The sequence below is a fragment of the Centruroides sculpturatus genome, unplaced genomic scaffold (assembly GCF_000671375.1).
Source record: "Centruroides sculpturatus isolate CEXI.00-Female unplaced genomic scaffold, Cexi_2.0 scaffold694, whole genome shotgun sequence".
Lineage (NCBI taxonomy): Eukaryota > Metazoa > Arthropoda > Arachnida > Scorpiones > Buthidae > Centruroides > Centruroides sculpturatus.
Window position 1 is genome coordinate 338,327 of NW_019384906.1, and position 19,784 is coordinate 358,110.

A 19,784-nucleotide genomic window follows, 5' to 3' on the forward strand; every position below is an offset into this window, starting at 1 on the left:
CCCAATAAATAGGCCCGAAATTAATATATTTGTACAGAATCGGTACAACTTTCTTGTAAACATTTTAAAAAAGAAGAAACTGTGTCTTGTGGTGCAAATGTGATTTGATCGAGTAAAAAATTAAAAAAACACGCGATTATAAAAAAATAGAGCATCAACAAATCAAAGAAAGTAAAAAATTTTAATTGTTTAATTTTAATTTAATTTAGATTTACCATGTTCTAAATAACTTTCAATTATATAATTATTTTAATTTGAAATTGAAAATTAAAATAACAAGATTTATAATTATTTTTAATAATACTAAAAATATAGAATAATAAAAAAAATGATCGCGGTGTAGCCTTGGACCTAACTTTGAGTTTGATCGGAACCTTAGAAATTTTCATGAATAGTTTGACATAGGTATGTTGAGTTCCATCCCTCATTATCCACTCCTCCTTTAGACTTTGCTAAATTCATGATGAACTTAGAAGAAGTAGAAAACATCTCTCTTAATGCCCGCAGGACAATAAGAGTTAAAAAACAAAAGAAAATCTAAAATTATGATAGATAGACTGAAAAAATTAAACAGAAAACGAATTTCTTACAATAATTTCTTAATTTATTTATCAATGAGATCTGTTTGATAAATGATATCGTAACCAATAAATTTAGTGAGCACGGATATTATTATAAGTGTAAGTTTGATTTCAAGTATATTTCTAAACACTCTCATATCAATATTTGAGTTTCTTTCTTTTTTTTTTTTCTTACTGGACATTTCTATCGTCCATTTGCCTATTCAAATTACATTAATGAAGTCAAACTGATTGGATAAATTCGTTAAAATCTAACATAATTTGTAAGCTTCAGTGACAAGTAATTATTATTTGAAATAATTTTATGTTTGTGTATTTTAGATGATTAAATTTTAAGAACTAAAATAAACTTCGGTTGGTTAAATTTGCATGCAAATATCTTTCTTATTTCGAAGAAATTTTTAATGTGTTCGCTTTCACTTTTTTTTTTTTTTTTTTTTTTTTTTTTTTTTTTTTTTTTTTTTTTTTTTTTTTTTTTTTTTTTTTTTTTTTTTTTTTTTTTTTTTTTTTTTTTTTTTTTTTTTTTTTTTTTTTTTTTTTTTTTTTTTTTTTTTTTTTTTTTTTTTTTTTTTTTTTTTTTTTTTTTTTTTTTTTTTTTTTTTTTTTTTTTTTTTTTTTTTTTTTTTTTTTTTTTTTTTTTTTTTTTTTTTTTTTTTTTTTTTTTTTTTTTTTTTTTTTTTTTTTTTTTTTTTTTTTTTTTTTTTTTTTTTTTTTTTTTTTTTTTTTTTTTTTTTTTTTTTTTTTTTTTTTTTTTTTTTTTTTTTTTTTTTTTTTTTTTTTTTTTTTTTTTTTTTTTTTTTTTTTTTTTNAACATGTACATTACTGATCATATATTAAAATAATAATAATAATAATAATAATAATGCCATACTTTATGCTATGCCTAAATTTTCAATAGCACTTATATCACATTTAATACTTTTGTAATGTAATTTTTAAAAAACTATATCGGTAATTTATTGTAAAAATCATAATCTTTAAATTAATTTTTAAATGAACTATAAAATTTGAATATTTATCTAATTAATAATGTTATTGAACAAAAATGTCGATATGTAATTAATTTGTTTAAAAAAATGATAACATTAAAATGATTCTGATTCATATTTAATATTCATGATAAATACAACGATAATATATGTGTATATATATATTATATATAAAGATACAAAAATTATTGCATGTACAAAAATATCCTAAAATCAACGTTTCTTCTGGCCTTTGTCTTAGCTAGCTGTACAGTAACATCTAAAATCAAGTTCTTTTTCTTCATTTTAAGTGTTTCATAAATATATAATGCTAAGACACAACAGTGAACTTTCAAACAAATTTCTGCTTTCCTTCCTAGTGATCACAATTTTTTTTAGTGTTTTTAATATATTAATATATGTAAAATGGTCAAAAATTAAATAAAATATTTTCAACTCACTGGCGAAGGAAAGCACGAGTTCTGCATTTTATATAAATAATAAACTCTGAGTTTAATAAAAACTTCATTTTCGGTAGACCACTGCGGGCTTGCCTCCTCCGAAACCAACTCCTTTTTCGAGAACCACTCCGAAAACTACTTTACCGTTTAAGTTAACTCTGGGTTTAGGTAAAATAGGGAAAAATATATTCTTGAGAAGTCCTAGAGGTCCAAAAGGTATACCGTGACCTCCTCCTATAGATACACTTAATCCTTTACCAGGACCCACACCTCCACTAATTAATCCTAAACGATCTGAATCACCAGAGGCTTGGGCTTCGCTTCCTGCATTGCTGCTATATGGTGGTGGCTGAGGCTGCTGAGATTGTGCAGTACCTTGTTGCTCATTGTAACGAGCGTATTGTTGCTGAGCATCTTGGGTGTACTGCTTAACATAGGTTCTTTGAGATGAAGAACCTTGAGCAGGTTGCGGCGGATAATATTGTTGATTTCCTTGCTGATTAGTATATGTGGGTTCTCCATTTCTTTGAGGACTCGAACGGCTCGTTTCAGATGCGTGGATGAAATCGGCATCTGAGTTACGAATTTTGGTTCTCTTTCTGGGAATTTTGCGCTCTACTTCTTCCTCTTCTTCTTCTTCATCGTCGTATCTGACTTTCTTTCTGGGTTTTGCATTTTTAGCAGGACCTAGGCCATCGGGCATGGGTGCAAAAACTACAAACTGAGGGGCTCCTTTTCCTTTTGATCCCGAAGTTGAAATTATTTTAGATAGCAAATCGGAGACAGAAGTTGATGTGGGAGTAGAAGAAGTAACGGCAGAATCCTTAGTGGGTACAAAGTGAACATAATAAAGGGGATCTTTAGAATCTGCTGCATCCTTATCCGGTTGTGCAGGTATAGGCTCATTATTTAATCCTGGCGGTACTGAATTATCAGGATCATCACGAGAAATAACACGAGCTTGTTCATCCCCATCCGGTACCGATACAGTTAAGACTGATTTTGGATGAAAATCGGCATCGCTTCTTTCTTCTAAAACAGGAATTTCGTATCCTCCTCTGCCATTCTGTAAAAATTAAATGTTAAATTAATTTAGTAAAATCGTTTATAGATTAATTTTATGCTTTTTTAAAAATTAAAATTATATAATTCTAGATAAACAGCCACTGATATTAAAATATTTATAATTATTTTTAATAATGCTATGTTGAAATTTAGCTAGGTCAGTGTAGGCTATACAAGAAATGTTTTTTTATATATCTATATTTAAAATTTTTCAAGAAATAATTACAATTAAACAAATACAAAGAACAAAATAAAATCTACTTAGAAAAGAAAAGAAAAAAAATAATAAAAAGATATTAATTTGAAAACCTGAAAATCATAAATTAGAATTAATGTATAATATTAAGGTTACAAAAATGTTTTAAACTGAGATTTCTATTTATCTGTCTCTTAATCTGTTATAACTGAGAAATTCGATTTTATCACTGCAAGCAATAGACAATAGAATAAAAAACAAAATCAGCTAGAGGAAGAAATTGGATATTATGGAGGAAAGTCGTGCTACGCCTTGAATCGAAGTAACCTACTTAATGAAACAATAAAACTTCATATCCTGATTTTATTTATACGAAGACCTTTGAAAGTAGTTCTAAAAGTAATTATCAAGTATTTAATATTGAAATTTCGCATCTATATAAAGAATGTTCCGTTAATACATTAATATAAGTGAAGGTTATTTTAATAAAATTAATATTTCGAGTTCAATAAATTAGAATTTTAAAAATAGAAAGAGTTTCTCTTAGAGTTTTTATTGCGAGTAATGTAATTAAAAGTTTAGAGAGGAATAATTTGTTTTCATGTTATACTGTAGGAGATATTTATAAAGCCTTAGGCTAAAGGGAGATGGTGAATTCGGTCATTTGCTGAAGTAACCCCTTTAACAGACAAAACTAGATCAAAATCCTCGCCAATGAAACAGGAACTCGATTTTACTTAACCGGTTCTATCCTTTCAAAGAAATGGATTAAGATCGATGTTTGTTAGTTATTTGTTAGAACAACGTTACTTGACTTTTAAGAGTGAATTAGAAACAATAACAATGAATTGAAAATTTCAAAAAGAAAGAAAATAATTATTAAATTATGCTGAATTTAATTATAAAATTAACATAAGTTTGTAACATAATAAACATATTTTAAAATATAATTTTATCTACTAAATTATAAGATTATAACAATGAAAAGTTGTAGTCTATTACAGTATTAAGAATTGAATAATATAATGTATGATAATGATATTCACTTTAAATTTCATGGAATACTGTTTATTATTTTGAATAGGCTATAATTCTAAAAATTAATTTAATCAAATCAGAACTTACCTTTATATTTAATATAAAAGTTTATAAAGTTCTGAATTTTAAATTAAATATTTCATATAGCTTAGTTTATATATTTTTATGAAAGTTCAAAACCTATTTTCTGGTTCAATTGAGCTAACAATAGATTATGTTGAAAGTACTGTATTATTTTAGATAGATGTATCTATTTTAACATACACGTGTATAATAATTCTCTCTACGAGAAATTTTAAAAAATTATTAAAAATTTATTGAAAATAAATATAAAATTAATGTTAAAAGATCAAAAATTAAAACAGAGAAATGAAATAATTATGGGAAAACCGTTTGACCTATAAAGATCTATATTTGAAATTTGTTGTGAAACTAAAGAAGTTTTCAAGATGGACGAAATAATTGTCTAATAATTAATCCAGTTTATCTAAATTAATATGATGCATAAAAGTATTATTCTGTAAAACTTAAGAAAAAATTATATAGTGTAAATCTATAAAACTTGGATAGAAAAAAAAGAAATGTAAAGTGTTATCCTTCAAAATGTAATTTTATATACTGTAGATATTATTATACTATAAATATTTAGCTACATTATTTTATTTTAAAGTACAATTTAAATAAAAATTTACTTAGTTGAAGCTTCCATAAGTATGCTCTGAATATACTATTATTAATTTATATTAACATTTCTATAGTTTTAAAATGAATTTTTAAAGTATTATCTATGTAAGAATTTAAAATTATGGATTTAATTTAAATTCTTTCTAACTGAAATTATCAAGCCGACACTTTGAAATAACTCTTTTAAAAGAAGAATCACCGAAAAGAGATTAATAAAAAGTGAAATAATTGTTTTATATCTAACAATCTATTTTTAAATGTAATGTAGTTATGAATAAAATTTTCGTTAGGAATAAATAGTTACATATTTAATAATTATATGTAATTATTGAATATGTAACTATTTATAACCCTTTGAATCGCGTAAGTCGTGTTAGGGTAGATAATGGATAGGTGTCGTCGTCTGACCTATATACTTGTGCTATCACTCTCAAGAACACTAAAACGTTAACCTCTAAACTTCTCTACATTCAAAGAGTAGCACTGACCTTAATATTTAACTTTTCGTAATATTTTATTGACTTGAATGTAGAAGGGTGATTGTTTGGTGAAATGATGAAGTATATTTAATATAATACACTAGTCTCTATCAATTTCTAAAATATATTATTAAAATGAAACTTTTTAAAACTCTCCGCCTTGTGAACATTAAGAGAACCTTTATAGCAAACCCATTATGGGTTCAGCCAGGCCTACAATGGGGTATCTGGGAAGGCCTAGGTCCAGCTTATCCGGACGAACCACCCGCGAAAAATTTCGGGTTTTTTCGACCAGTCCGTATTCGATCCCGGGTTCCTCAGAGCGGTAGGCTGCCATTCGACCGAATAAAATAAATCAATTTGATATATTCTATATGAAATTATTTAAATATCTTAAAACAACTCTTAACAGAATTAATTTAATTCAATACTTTAACTGAAACTCTACATCTAACGATAATACTGGAGGGAGAAGATTTTTATTAATTTATGAATTTTTAAATTCAAAATATATGAAAAGTTATATATAAGCACGAAGAACATTACCTTTAATGTTGTTTACGTATCCACGTTTGAGCAGATACAAAACAATAAAAAAACTAATATTGTTTAATTATGTATAAAAGTCATATTTAATAGCTAATTCTAAAAATATACTCATGACATAATTAAGGGCAATTTATTTCCGTCTATCTTCTTACATTCTAGGTTTTCACAAATATATGAACGTAATATAAATTTAGTTTATGCTAGTCAAGGAAGTCAAGCAAGAAAACTCACAGTATAAAAAAAAATATAGGCCCTATATATCCGAACTATTGTGATCCGAATGAAGTCAATATAAATGTATAATCTATAGACTTCTAATATATGTTTTTTTTCAATCTTTCGATTCATTCTACTTCAAACAAAAGAGTGTTCATTATTTCTTTTATGTTACCCCCGTTTAATATGTCTAGACTAACCAGTTTCAATCCTTTAATCAAAACTTTAATCTATTTATTCGTACTTTTTCCTGTTAATAATAAGTTTGACAAGATTTCTATTTTTGGTAATATATGTGACATAAATTTTTAAAAACAAAAATTCCTCTTTTATGACAACCGAGCGCAACTTTTTATTTTTTCTTTTCTGATTAAACCTAAAATTATTCTCTATAATGACAGAAAATTTCCAAAAATTGTGCAATCTGTCTGCAAGAGTTAATAATTTTGAATATATTATAAAATATAATTAAATATAATAATATTATTATATAATAAAAATCAATACAATACATTAGCAAAAATTTAAGACTCTTTGTTCAAAAAGAAATTTTAAAGAAAAAAAAAATCGTTTATAAGTGGAAGTAAATATAGTTTTAAAACATTTATTAAAAAAGTAAAAATGTTAATGTCGTATTTAAAATATTAAGATATAATTAATATAAAATAAACAATATGCTTGTATGTTAAAAAAATTTAAATGTTATAACATACAAGTATATTGTTACAGACTTAAGAATGTCTCAAATATTATAAGTACTTCAGTTTTAAGTTCATAAACATGTGAAAAAGTGTATTTTAAACTTGAAATAATACAGAAATTTAATTATGATCGAAATGAAAATTATTAATTTATAAATATCTATTTTTCGTACATTTTTAAATGAAAAATTACTTGAAAGTAAAATTTTTATGCTTTAAAAATGTACGAAGTAATAATATATTTTCCTTTTTCCTCTAATAGAGAAATAGTTATTTATTCATTTTTTTTTAAAAAACAAAAGAAAATATTATAATTCTAAAAAAGAAAAGAAAAAAGAAAATTTAACATTCACTTTTATCTATATTCGTAACTATTTTGAGAACAAATAACAATAGAGATCTAGAAATCTATCCAAACATCTCTAGTAGTGTTTTGGTGCGTGACGTTTTGCATGGTTGCTTATGGGTCTAAAATAATTTTAATTCGATTAACTGACTATTTACAAGAATTATAATATATTAAATCAATTTATATAAAATTAAAAATTCTTAAATTTAATCAAAAGTAGAGCTGAAATGGAAACTGATAGTTATAATTTTCAAAATTGATTTCAAAGTTGCGTTATAATTATTTAATTTATTTACTCTCTGACTCATGCAAATTAAAATATGCAGAAAAATAGTTCTAATTAACTATATTTATTTTTTTAAAATAATATACATTGAATTGGATCAAAAATTATTAAAATTGACTAAGTTTACAGGCTTACTAAATATGAAATTTTTAAATCAAAAAGTAAAGTATATTAAATGCCAAAATATTTCAAGCATTTTAATTTTTAAAATGAAATAGAAAAATGTTTCTATTATAACCATAAATAAATTTATTTTTATTTTAATATTTTATATTTTGAAAAATGTAATGCAATATTTTTTATGGATATTTTACTTAATTTGTTTAAGAAGTTAATTTTTAAAAGTTGAAATACTAACAGATCCTAGGAAACTAATAAACATATAATTTAGAAGTTACAGCATCTTATATTATTAAAATTGAGTAAATTTTTAAAAATTTCCTAACAACTATACCAGATATTATCAATTATTATAGATAATAATTATTGGTAGATTGTTAGCCAAAGGTTTTTTCCAATTACAATTTAATTTGTAAAAAGTCTTCGGTATGAAAATGTTGTCAATTCAACTAAGAGACAAAAAGATTTACAAATTAAAAAGTGAATTTTAAAAATAATATTTAAGTTCTTTTTTTTTCAATTAATTAACGTGTGCATCAGAAGCTTTAAAATTCTATAAAAATAAAAAAAAATTATTATTTCTGATAGCAAGCAATCGATTTTTAGATTTCAATAGGAGTGAATGACTTATGTAATGCGATGACTTACATGTTATAGGAAACTAGATTGAATAAAATGATATGTATAATTAGTGTGAATAAACCAACAATGATTAATAAAATCTAGTTTCTACAACCGTAGAAATTCCTATATTATCTATTCATATGTCAAATCAAATGGTGACACATTAAATAATTTATACGTATATATTTTTCTCATAGAATTTCCTTCTTCCTGTATTTCCATATTTTTAAATATTTTAAAGAATTTTGTCATATAATCTCAAAATGGGTTAAATTCTAGTCATTTTTGATCTAATTTCTGCCCTTATTTGAAATTTTTACAGAATCCATTATCAAAGATTGTACTTTAAATTTAATTTTCAACAGACAATTTTGATTAAAAATTCTTCGTAAAGCGAAGAGAAAACTATTTCAGAAGTTTGTTGAAAGAAGTTTAAAAGAAGAAAAGTTTTAAAATATTTTAACTTTATGATTCAAATTTATAAACATGTTATTGAACGACATTGTTTAATACTTAGAATTTCCTTTTTTTTTGTTAATACGAAGAATGCCACGTAGAATACTTAAAAATAGATTTAACAAGGAAAAAATGTTTTCCTTTACTGAAAATTAAATCACAAACCCTTAATATTATTATTTTTTCAGAAGTATATTTCAAAAATTCCGGTTTACTGGTTCAGAAACAGATGTAGTATTTATGAAGCAGATGATTTATTTTTTTATTCCATCCTTTTAAACAACGAAAGAAAGAGTATAAAAATTGAAAAATTTGGGTCATAAGTTGGAACTGGTCCTGATCTGATTTTGAGATTTGAAAGTCTATATTTTTTCTCTCCATTTTTCTATGTGCAAACAGGAAGTATTTGGAACGAACCGGTCAAGTTTTTTGGAGACTTACTGTTGTAAAGGGAAACACTTGGGGCTACGTACCATTTGTATCTGTTGATTTAGTTCGTTGACTCAAAGAGCTAGAAACAAGGTCGCACTATCCCAAACAGATTTTACTCCATTTACATTATAATCTGCATGATGTAAATGTAATTATTAATTAATGAACTTATTGTAGAAGATATATTTTATAGGAAAAATCCGAATTTCTTTTAAATTTTTATAAACTAATGAAGAAAAATATTTCCGAAATTCGTTTTTTTTTTGAAATAAAAGCTGCTTAATGAAAACATATAAAACGCTTTAAATAACAATTAACAACAAATTAAATTTTTAAAACGACAATAAACTGTAGATACGGTTATAAATTAATATTCTAAACTCTATTAAAAAGAACAAAATTAAAAAAAAATTATATATATCGACCTATTAGACAATATTTATAATAAACTATTTGAATTTAACTAACGAAATTCATATCATGGACAAGTTATTTTTCTGATAACTTCAATTTTTCTGACGATTTATTCTACGATTTGGAGTTGGTCCAAATATAATGTAAAAGGTTAATTCCAATATTAAAGATATTTTTTCTTAAATTTTTTTTAACGTATTCAATCGATAATTTTTTCATGAAACATCAGAGAGATTATCTTTCAAAATGTTCAATTAATCTTAGAAACATTTACAATTTTTTAAATTTCTACTGATAACGTAAGTATCATTAAAAGTAACAAATTTTAAATATTTTTATAAATCTGAATGATAAAGAATTAGCTAACAATTTTCTTCAAGCTAAATAAACAGAAAACGTAGACGGAAAACACCATTAAATATAACGTATCATAATTAAAGTTTAACTAACTTTGAACTCAAATGCTCAAGGCTAATCGCATAGAATATAATAATGTATATATTTAACAATTACTTATCTCTGAGAATTAAATATTAGATTTATACAGAATATTTATGATTAATATCTTAATTAATTAATGAAGAGCTAATGTACTTTCCAAAATATGTCATTATTTTTTTTAATGAGAAAGTAGTTTTTTTTTATATTACTTGATTAGAGATTCGATAAGATCATCGCATACGTATGCATTCCATTATACAGAATTTTATATAAGAATAGTAAAGTTTTAGTTATATAGAATCAATTTTTAATAAATAAATTATCATTGTTAGTTATATATTAAAGATATTTAGAGCATAAAGATATATTTGCTATATTTTGATTATTTAAATTGAATCTTTACAATTGAAAAAAAAAATACCTTAAAATATCTTTTTGTAGCATGGTTTGTATTTTACACTTCATAAATTGTATAAATTATTTCATGTTAAACTATAGAAAAAAATGAGGAAAGTGTGGGATTTAATATCAGATCTTATTAAAGTGTGACAGTGTGTGGTATAAGGGATAAGGGTATCAAAATCGGTCAAAAATCGTGTGATGTAATATGTAAATGACCTCAGAATTCTAGTATATGGTTCGATTTCAAATCTTAAGTAACGAAAAATAATTTCTAATATATTTAATTTCGTTGTATTTAGTTGAAAAATTAATTATAATTTATATTTTAATATTTCTTTAATAACTATGAAAGCTTTTAAAAAGTGAACTTTTATAATTATATTATATAATAAAGTGTAAACTATTTATATACAGTATTATATTTAAAAAAATTATTTTAACAAGTTGATAAATAATTCTAAAGATAATTAAAATTATTATTTATTTTATATATTTTTAACTCGAGAAATACTATAAAATGTTTCAAAAATAAATTAATTTTTAAAATTTTAATTAGAAAAATCATTTATTTATTATAATTAAAAATATATGACGAGAAAGGGAATGAAGATTAATGGATGAGATCATATTTCTATTCAGGTAAGTAGGTCATTAAAATAAGAACTCTACCGAAGGATGAAGACGAAATAAACAACATAAAGTACATTGTTGGGGTCAAAATCCAGTATTAAGGTTTTAATATCGATCTATTATTAAATTATCAAGTAGCCACTCGCAGATTTATCAATTACTTCCTGATTTAAATCTTCGAAGAAAATACGATTGCACACTTTCTATGAGTATTACTTAAGGTGCTTAAGGTTTACAGCCTAATTTTATAGTTCATTAACGATGATATCTTTCTTTAGTATAATAATTGCAGATGTTTTTAATGATGCTCTTAACGATATTGAAAACTTAAAAATTTTACGATGTCCAAATTATCTGTTGTAAAATTATGATTATGTTAGAAGACACATTTCCTTTAATTTTGTCAGAGTTAATTTCTCAGAAACGTTTTTCTGGTTATAAAGAAGAATTTTATTTTGGGAATGTATTAATTACAATTTTTCATTAAATCAAATTGCAAAAGAACTTATTTAATATATTTGTTAAATGCATTTTCATATTTTGATTTGTCAACATTGAGGTAAAGGGATATTACATTGTCCATTTACTTATTTTCTTTTTTTTTGTTAGAATGCCGAAAATACAATTCTTTGAGTCTAAAATTTCAGTATTTCAATCGTTTTTCTTTTTTTAAATTTTAGTAAACATTATTTTAATTATTTAAAATAGAGGCTTTAAAAGGCTATTGTATACGAAACTGAAAATTATTATTAAAGAAAAACATTATATATATAAACTAGATACTCAAATAAATCACCCAGAAAAGAAAGAACCAATATATAAACAGCAAAGAAATGATTTTTTGTGCTGAAAGATTTCAAATTTAAATCTTTCCATAACATTACTGAATGTCTAACAAATTATGCTAATTGTACCCATAATTCTTACTTTTTAATGGGAATCTAAAACTGAAGAAACTAAATAGGCATTTCTATTGATTATTAATATTTTTGATTGTAAATTATTTAATTAAAATACTTCATCAGTTGCTAAACTTGAACTTCCTAAACATATCGGACTAACTCTAAATTCTTCAAAAGTAATTTGGCTGTAAAGACAATATTGCTCTATATTATCGTTCTATAATTTAATTAGAATTTATTAAATATTTTTAGGGAAATTTTTTAAGCAATTGCCTACTTTAAACTGGCTTTTATTTATAAATTTATTTTTCTGCCGCATTGGAAGAAAGGAAAAACTTGTTTAATTTAGTTTGTATTGAAAGGTAACATTTATATTATTATTATTATTTCTTTTATATATATAAAAAAAAGTGTACATTCTGCTAAGGAAATCTAAGAACACGAATGAAATGTGTGCAAACCTTCTTGAAAATATATAAATTAATTTTTAAGCACGAGATTAAAAGAATAAGAAGTTACCTGTAGTTCGTAAGGACCTTGTAACTTGCTTGCATGTTTATTTGGTCCCCAAACTGCTTCTGCACTAACGGCCCAAGCCACAACACCTATTCAATTAAAGAAAAAAAAAAAAACAATCATTTGCTATTTTAATAATAATAATAATAATTTTTTATTTGGAAAAATTTATGAGAAAAATAATGCTATAAAGGATCCGGTTAAAACAAAAGACAGTTTTTATAATTACCTACATTCCAAAATGCTAATTAAAAAATGTAAAAAGAAGTAAGCTTCGAGTGACAGTTTATTATATTTAAAAATTTTCCCATATAGTTAATGGACCGTTTATTATCAACGGCCATTGACATTTAATTAAACTATACAATCGATAAAATTTCTTTATTTTATAAGATAGTTTTCCTCATTTTAACTAAAACTATAAATAATAATTATAAAACATTCGTATACATTAAATTTTTCGAATTTAAAAGCGAATAAAGTTTAGCAAATTATAAACTTAATTGTTGTAAATAAATAAATTTTAAAATATTTATTATCTATTAAATAATTTGTAGGCTTTATATTTTAAAATCAACTCGAATTTTTCTTTATTCATATTAAATTATTGTTTACTATTGTTTTAAACACTTATTTTAATAATAATAAATAATGCAGGAAAACTGAAAATTTAGAACTTGCGAGTTATTGCTTATTTGAACTGAATCTTTGCGCTGATAGTTTAAATATTTAAATTCAAAATTTTTCTTTATCGGAATTATTTAGAGAATTTTACTCATAATACCAATTTCCCCCTATATTTTATGCATTAAAAATAAAAATCACTGAAGATAGATCATAAATGTTATAAATATGGATCTGTAATAGATAATATAATATAATATAATATAATATAATATATAAGTGTATCATAATTCGATAATAGTAATTATCGAATTTTGATACACTATTATTACATATGTTAATTTTCAAATGTAAACTAGACTCCTCATTAAACAATTAAACAACGTTCCAACTATGGATTTTATCTAAATATTTAATTATTACTCTATTATTATATATTTAATTTATTAACAAACTGATAATTCAGTGTTAATTTCTATATTTGATTTATACTTAAAATATTAAGTAAATCATTTAAACGGAAGGTGTTAAATTAATTTAATGAAACGTAAACTTACCTATGACTGCTGCAAGTGCAGGAAGTATCAGTCCTAGAGATATTAAACACTTCATTCTACTCCTGGATTTTCTGTCGTTAGAACTTACGGAAGATGATGTACTGCTCCTACTCGAAGAACTGGACCTCTCCGATGTTAGGAGGGAGCGTGGCGGATGATTGTTTTGCCTCATGGATCTGCCAGAGTAGCACACGTAATATATATGTCAGTGTCTACTCTAGCTCTGACTAAGAAGTGCAGCTTTCGGCCTGTTTTACATGAGCCACGTCAGCTGAAGCGTGTCTTCGGATTGGCTAGAGGCTATATTACGTCAAATTCACCTAAATATAACATAGAAACGGGGTAGCAGGTAATAATAGATCCTCCCCCTTTTCTTCTCTTTATGCAGTAAGCAGGGGGGTAGGAAAGGAAAATGTAATTGATAGTAATCTAAAAGAGAAATTGTTGTAGTTTTTTTTAGAAATGAAGTTTTATTATCGTGCTTCATCAGTTGATGCACTTGAATAATTTTTTAAAGAGGTCCAAATGATTCTCGAAATTAATGGCGGGTGATTTTAATCAAATTGTGCATTCTAGATTTTAAATTTGGAAGTTGAGATAGGATTAGAAATAAAATTTATCACGATAAATTACTTTAGTGATAAAGTCAGCTTACATGGCATTTTTCTTTTTGTTTTTAAATTTATTTTTGGTTTTGTAAAATTATAACGATTTACATTTATAAATGTGTTTATGTTTGATTTTTTTTAACTCTGAAAGTATGTTACGCATGAAAGCTGCACTTCTAAATTTTTGCAATTTAAGAAATAAAAAAAAATTTATTACTCATTTTAACATTTTACCCGTATACGAAAACGATTTTTTTAAAATAATTTTTTAAATTTTAAATTAGTGATTTATAATAACATCGACGAATATACTGCAAGAACAACTTAAAATGACACATTTCTTTCTATAATTTACATTAAAATATATTTATGTATTGATAAGAAATTCATAGGATAGAAAAAATAATTGTATAGAAAAACTTATTTGAAATTATTCATAGAATTTTATAAATCTGTATAACTATTATATATTAAAAGAAACGAATGAATATTATTTATATAACTTAAACATTATTAGGTGTATTTAAGTAGTTTACAGTTTAGTCAGAACAACATAAAACGTAGATAATCAGAAAATATGGCTTGACATTTGTTATATTTAGATTATCAGATTTAGAATATCACGCAGAATAATCACTGATTTAATCATTTTAAAAAAATTATATAGTTACAATATTAGCTTTTTTTTTTTAGCTTTTAAACGTTACTTCTTAGTTATTTAATTTAAATATTAAACAATTGCTAAAATAGATTTTAAAAGTAGTCAATACATAGAAGAATAAAGATAAGAGAGAATTTTACTTACACAATTCTTCCTAATACCTCACAAAGTTATGACAATAAAGGGAACAAAGTTCTGATTATAAGTCAAAATTATAGGAAAAATAAATTATGCCACTAAAGTATATCGTCTATTGACATGAAAAATAGTTTCATGGATTTCAAGCATGATTTCTATGTTGTTAGTTACGAATGAGAAAGAATGGAGTTTTCTTTTCCATAAATGAAAGAAAATCTAGGTCTCTGCGGGATAATACCAGAAAATAGAATAAAATATATTATTAAAAAAAAATTCTTTGTATGAAATTAAATAGTATTTATTTTAAAACTTTATTACGTGAAAATTTATGTTTATAAACTTTATAATTAATAAATATATTCATTTTTATCCTTCTAATAAGATAAATTTATTAATATTAGATCAAAATATTAATAAGTATCCTTCGTATGATCTCGATTTCTTAGTCGAAACTGATTTTTCATGTTTAGAAATTATCGAAAATAAGATCTTGCTTTTTGCACTTTGTTGAGACTAACTAAATTTCCTTTTACTGTCTTCAGGTTCAGAAATACGAACCAATAAACTTGCTTAAAATGATTATCTTTGATTTGTTTTTTTTTATATATAAGTCTAACTGCTTTTTTTATCTATTAGATTATCAAAATTTGCCATAAGTATGTTTACTTACTTATTTTAAAAACTTAGCATTTGTTATACGTTTACGAAAGGATAATATTTTAAAATAAATAAATAAATAAATAATTAATTAAAACTTTATCTACTAAGTTTCGTTATAAATTTTGTTTTAGATGGACCTTTTCTTAAGGATCTACGTGTATTTTCTTATATACAATATGCATAGACTTTATTAGTCTAATGTTNACGAAAGGATAATATTTTAAAATAAATAAATAAATAAATAATTAATTAAAACTTTATCTACTAAGTTTCGTTATAAATTTTGTTTTAGATGGACCTTTTCTTAAGGATCTACGTGTATTTTCTTATATACAATATGCATAGACTTTATTAGTCTAATGTTAATTATAATAAAATAGGATATATGATATTAAACAAGACGTGTAGTGCCATATATGAGTATAGTTAAGAGGCATAATTTATGAAAAAAGAAATTTAATGCAAAAAGTAATAAGTGATATTAGAAAGATTAGTAATGATATACGGAATTAAAATCAGGACGGACAGTATCTGAAATTTTAAACAAACTTGGAACAGACACGAGGATAAGGTTAATAACTGAAGTTATCTGATTCAATGATATAAAAATTTATCGAATGCAAACATCAGTAATAATAATATTTATAGTAACTTAGAACTTAATAAATAATTTAAACTATGATCGAAAGCGAATAGAAAGTTTAGGCTAAGTGTTAAAAAGTTAGACGGGTTTTTTTATTGAGAAAGAAAATAAGAAAAATAGAATATAAAATGAAATTTAAACTTCGAAATTTTAGCAATTATATTCAATTAGAGCTAGTTATGAAGCTATGAATAGAAACGGATAAAAATTATAATCATTAAATGCCGAAAGGCAGAATCAACTGATTTATGATTATAAAAGCTGTACTGATTATAATAATACAGCTCTATTTTATTTGTTTATAGAGTGTAGGATATACTTCACTTGCCCAAATAAAAATTAAAACTGTATTTTTTTATTTTTATTTAAAAGAAACATCAATCAAATCCTTGGCCTTTTAATACTAAACAGTTTATGTTAGAAAAAAATGAAAATACAGTATCAGTATTCGATTAGAACTTTTGATAATGTTTATTTTATAGGTTACTTTAAGTGAATAAAATTTTTTACTTATATAAAAACGAATAGTAAATTTTGGCCTAGATTAACCACCCAAAATTTATAAAAAAAAAACATATTTTTTCGCGTAAATTATCTCATTTGATGTCTTAGATTTAAGTAGAATAACAGCAATTTTATGTCAAATTTAATCCCACACAGACATTCTATAACGTCAATAAATAATAATAATATAAAAGTTTTAATATATAATAATAATAAAATAATCTAGATTTTAATATTATTTATTTTTCAGTATAAAATTATTATATTTTTAATAAATAGGAAATAAATTTTTGAGAAAAATTTAACATTTGGCAAGATTAAAAATAAAATAAAATAAAATAAATTGTATGTCAAATTTATCTATTTTTTTCTTTTTTGATAATGAAGGAAATTTTTTCTGGATGGATCAAGATGAATGCCGACAAAAATTATCCTCAATTAAATTTCATTTTACAGGAAATGATATTAACAAACTGAGAGTATATCATTAAAATATTTTTAAAACTTTATTAAGAAATGTCATAATAGATATTTTCAAAGATTTCTCCTCTTTTGTTTGCAATTAAGAATATTTCAAAAATGGATCTTAATGCTTTTGTTTTTTTCTGCATATATATTTCTTATTTATGACCCCATTGTTTCACTTGATTAATCTAATTGATATTTACTCTCGATATTCTAAAACTTTACGATTTTTACACGAAGTTAATGGAACCCACTTTTTACTTTATATTAAAAACAATACAGAGATTACCAAAAAACAATTAAATTCCAATGATTATTTATACTGTTAATATAAAAATAAAACCGTTAATGTTTTGGAATGTCAAATTTATAATTTTATTATAAAATAATTATTATTTGTTAATAATATATTATATTATATATAAAATTAAAAGAAATACTCAAAATTTTATAAAATAGAATATTTCTTTACTTTAAAATTTAATTATTATTAATCTCTCTATTGCATTTCTACAGCTGAAGTGAGTGATATCGAATTAGGTTAAAGAAAATTAATTTATTAACTATAAATTAAACAGGAAATGTTGATTTAATACTTTATTGCTACTTTTATTTTTTTAAATAAGATCTTTTAAATGCATATAATATTTTAAATCTTTAAACTTTCTTTTCAGATAAGACTTTACTATCTTGCGTGACAATCCCATTACAATAATGAAATTGCCATATGTTAATATTTTCTATTTATTGAAATAAAAGAAATAAAACTAATAATAAAACTCAAACTAAATATGGTTTAAAGCATTCCTTGGTATGCATTTCATGTAATAATTTAAATGTTTAAAATATCTTACCTGTTATATTGGATGACAAAGATCCTGTCTATGCGTTGTAGATCAAACAAGATATGCAAATATCAGATTTTCCTCTTATTTATCCCTACATATATACGCTAGAAAAAATTAGTTTTTTGGGTCGTCAATATTTTGAGTTCATTATAAAGAAAATCACCTTAATAGTGTTTTCCGACATCAATTCACTATCAGGTAATAACTGAATTACACTGATAGTGAAAAATTTTAATTAAAAAGATGCTGCATATCAAAATAATTCAGTTAAATATCTATATCGCTATCATCTAAATGTAAATTAAGAATCAATAAGATTATTTTATTTAAAATCAGTTAAGAAATACAAAATCATAATAACTATACCCGACAAATGATAAAAAAAAGAAATGCATTTATGGCATTAATATATAATTCATTATGCATATTAATTTTATTATAACGCTTAATTTTAATTAAATTTCAAATATATTTATTTAATTATTATCATCAAAATTTTTATCGATTCATTTTTAATTTTATATAAATTATTATAACAAATACTATTATACTCCATATATAATGCATTAACAAAGTTATCATAATTATAAGCTAAAACTTTCTTTATAAAATAAGTAAAATTCTCTTACATCTAATATTATCATAAGCTTTTAATATTATATAGGATAGATATAATTAAGAAATAGTATAGAAAATAGTTTTCAACTAAGATGACTCCTTTATGTTAATTCATTAACAATTAATAAATTAATTATATTCGGATTTCAATTGAAATACTTAATTTTTAAAGATATTCCAAGAATAAATAATTTGCAATTTACAAAATTTAAAATGTATTTTAATTTAAAATTTAATTCTTTATTTCTTTTGTAGAAATTATAAAGTAATTGGCATTATATACATATTGAAATTCTTAGAATGTAAGAATAATCTTAACATATACTTAAAATAAATTTAACATTATTGGTTTAATATCATAGTAGAGTGAAATTTACAATTGCTATAATTATTATATAATAAAACTAAAACTTGTTTTAAGATTTATATAAATCAAATCTTAAAACAAGAGAAAAATGTTGAAATCTTTGTCTTCAGAGAATAATTTAAATTAATAAATAACTAAAACCTAAGATATAATTATAACATTGACCCACTTTACTCAGGTGAATTCTCAAACTTTCATTTTTAATAAATGGCCTGAAACATATTGTTCCAAAGATGTGATTATTTTAGTAAATAATAATACCTAATATTCTTTCATTTTTGAATCCCAACTAGACAATACGTTAAAAACGAAATTATGTTTAAATAATAATAATAATATATAGTCTGAAAAATCTTTTATGAGATTTATAAACTTTCGTATTAGGCATAACTAACGAATCCCAACGTTTCTAAATTTATAAATAAAAAATTTTTATAAGTAAGTTATTATTTTATAAACCTACTTAATTCAAAACATTATTCAATTGTTTCTGTACATTAATGAAATTGTAATCAATTCAATTAAATCCTGCAGGCTTAATTAAATATTTCCATGATATATAATTAAACGTAATTACTAAA

At 23.2% G+C, this 19,784-nt stretch overlaps 1 protein-coding gene and 1 long non-coding RNA gene across 2 annotated transcripts in view; one reads left to right on the forward strand and one right to left on the reverse strand.

The window, feature by feature from the left end:
- The window catches only part of LOC111631574, a 48,561-nt gene that overhangs the window by 13,815 nt on the left and 14,962 nt on the right, over positions 1-19,784 (forward strand). The window lies entirely within an intron of this gene.
- Positions 1,690-13,926, reverse strand: LOC111631572. Its single transcript, XM_023375840.1, has 3 exons — positions 13,692-13,926; positions 12,514-12,599; positions 1,690-3,076 (listed from the first exon to the last, which is right to left on the reverse strand). Exons 1-3 carry the CDS (start codon positions 13,861-13,863, stop codon positions 2,075-2,077), a joined length of 1,260 nt encoding a protein of 419 aa, XP_023231608.1. The 5' UTR covers positions 13,864-13,926; the 3' UTR covers positions 1,690-2,074.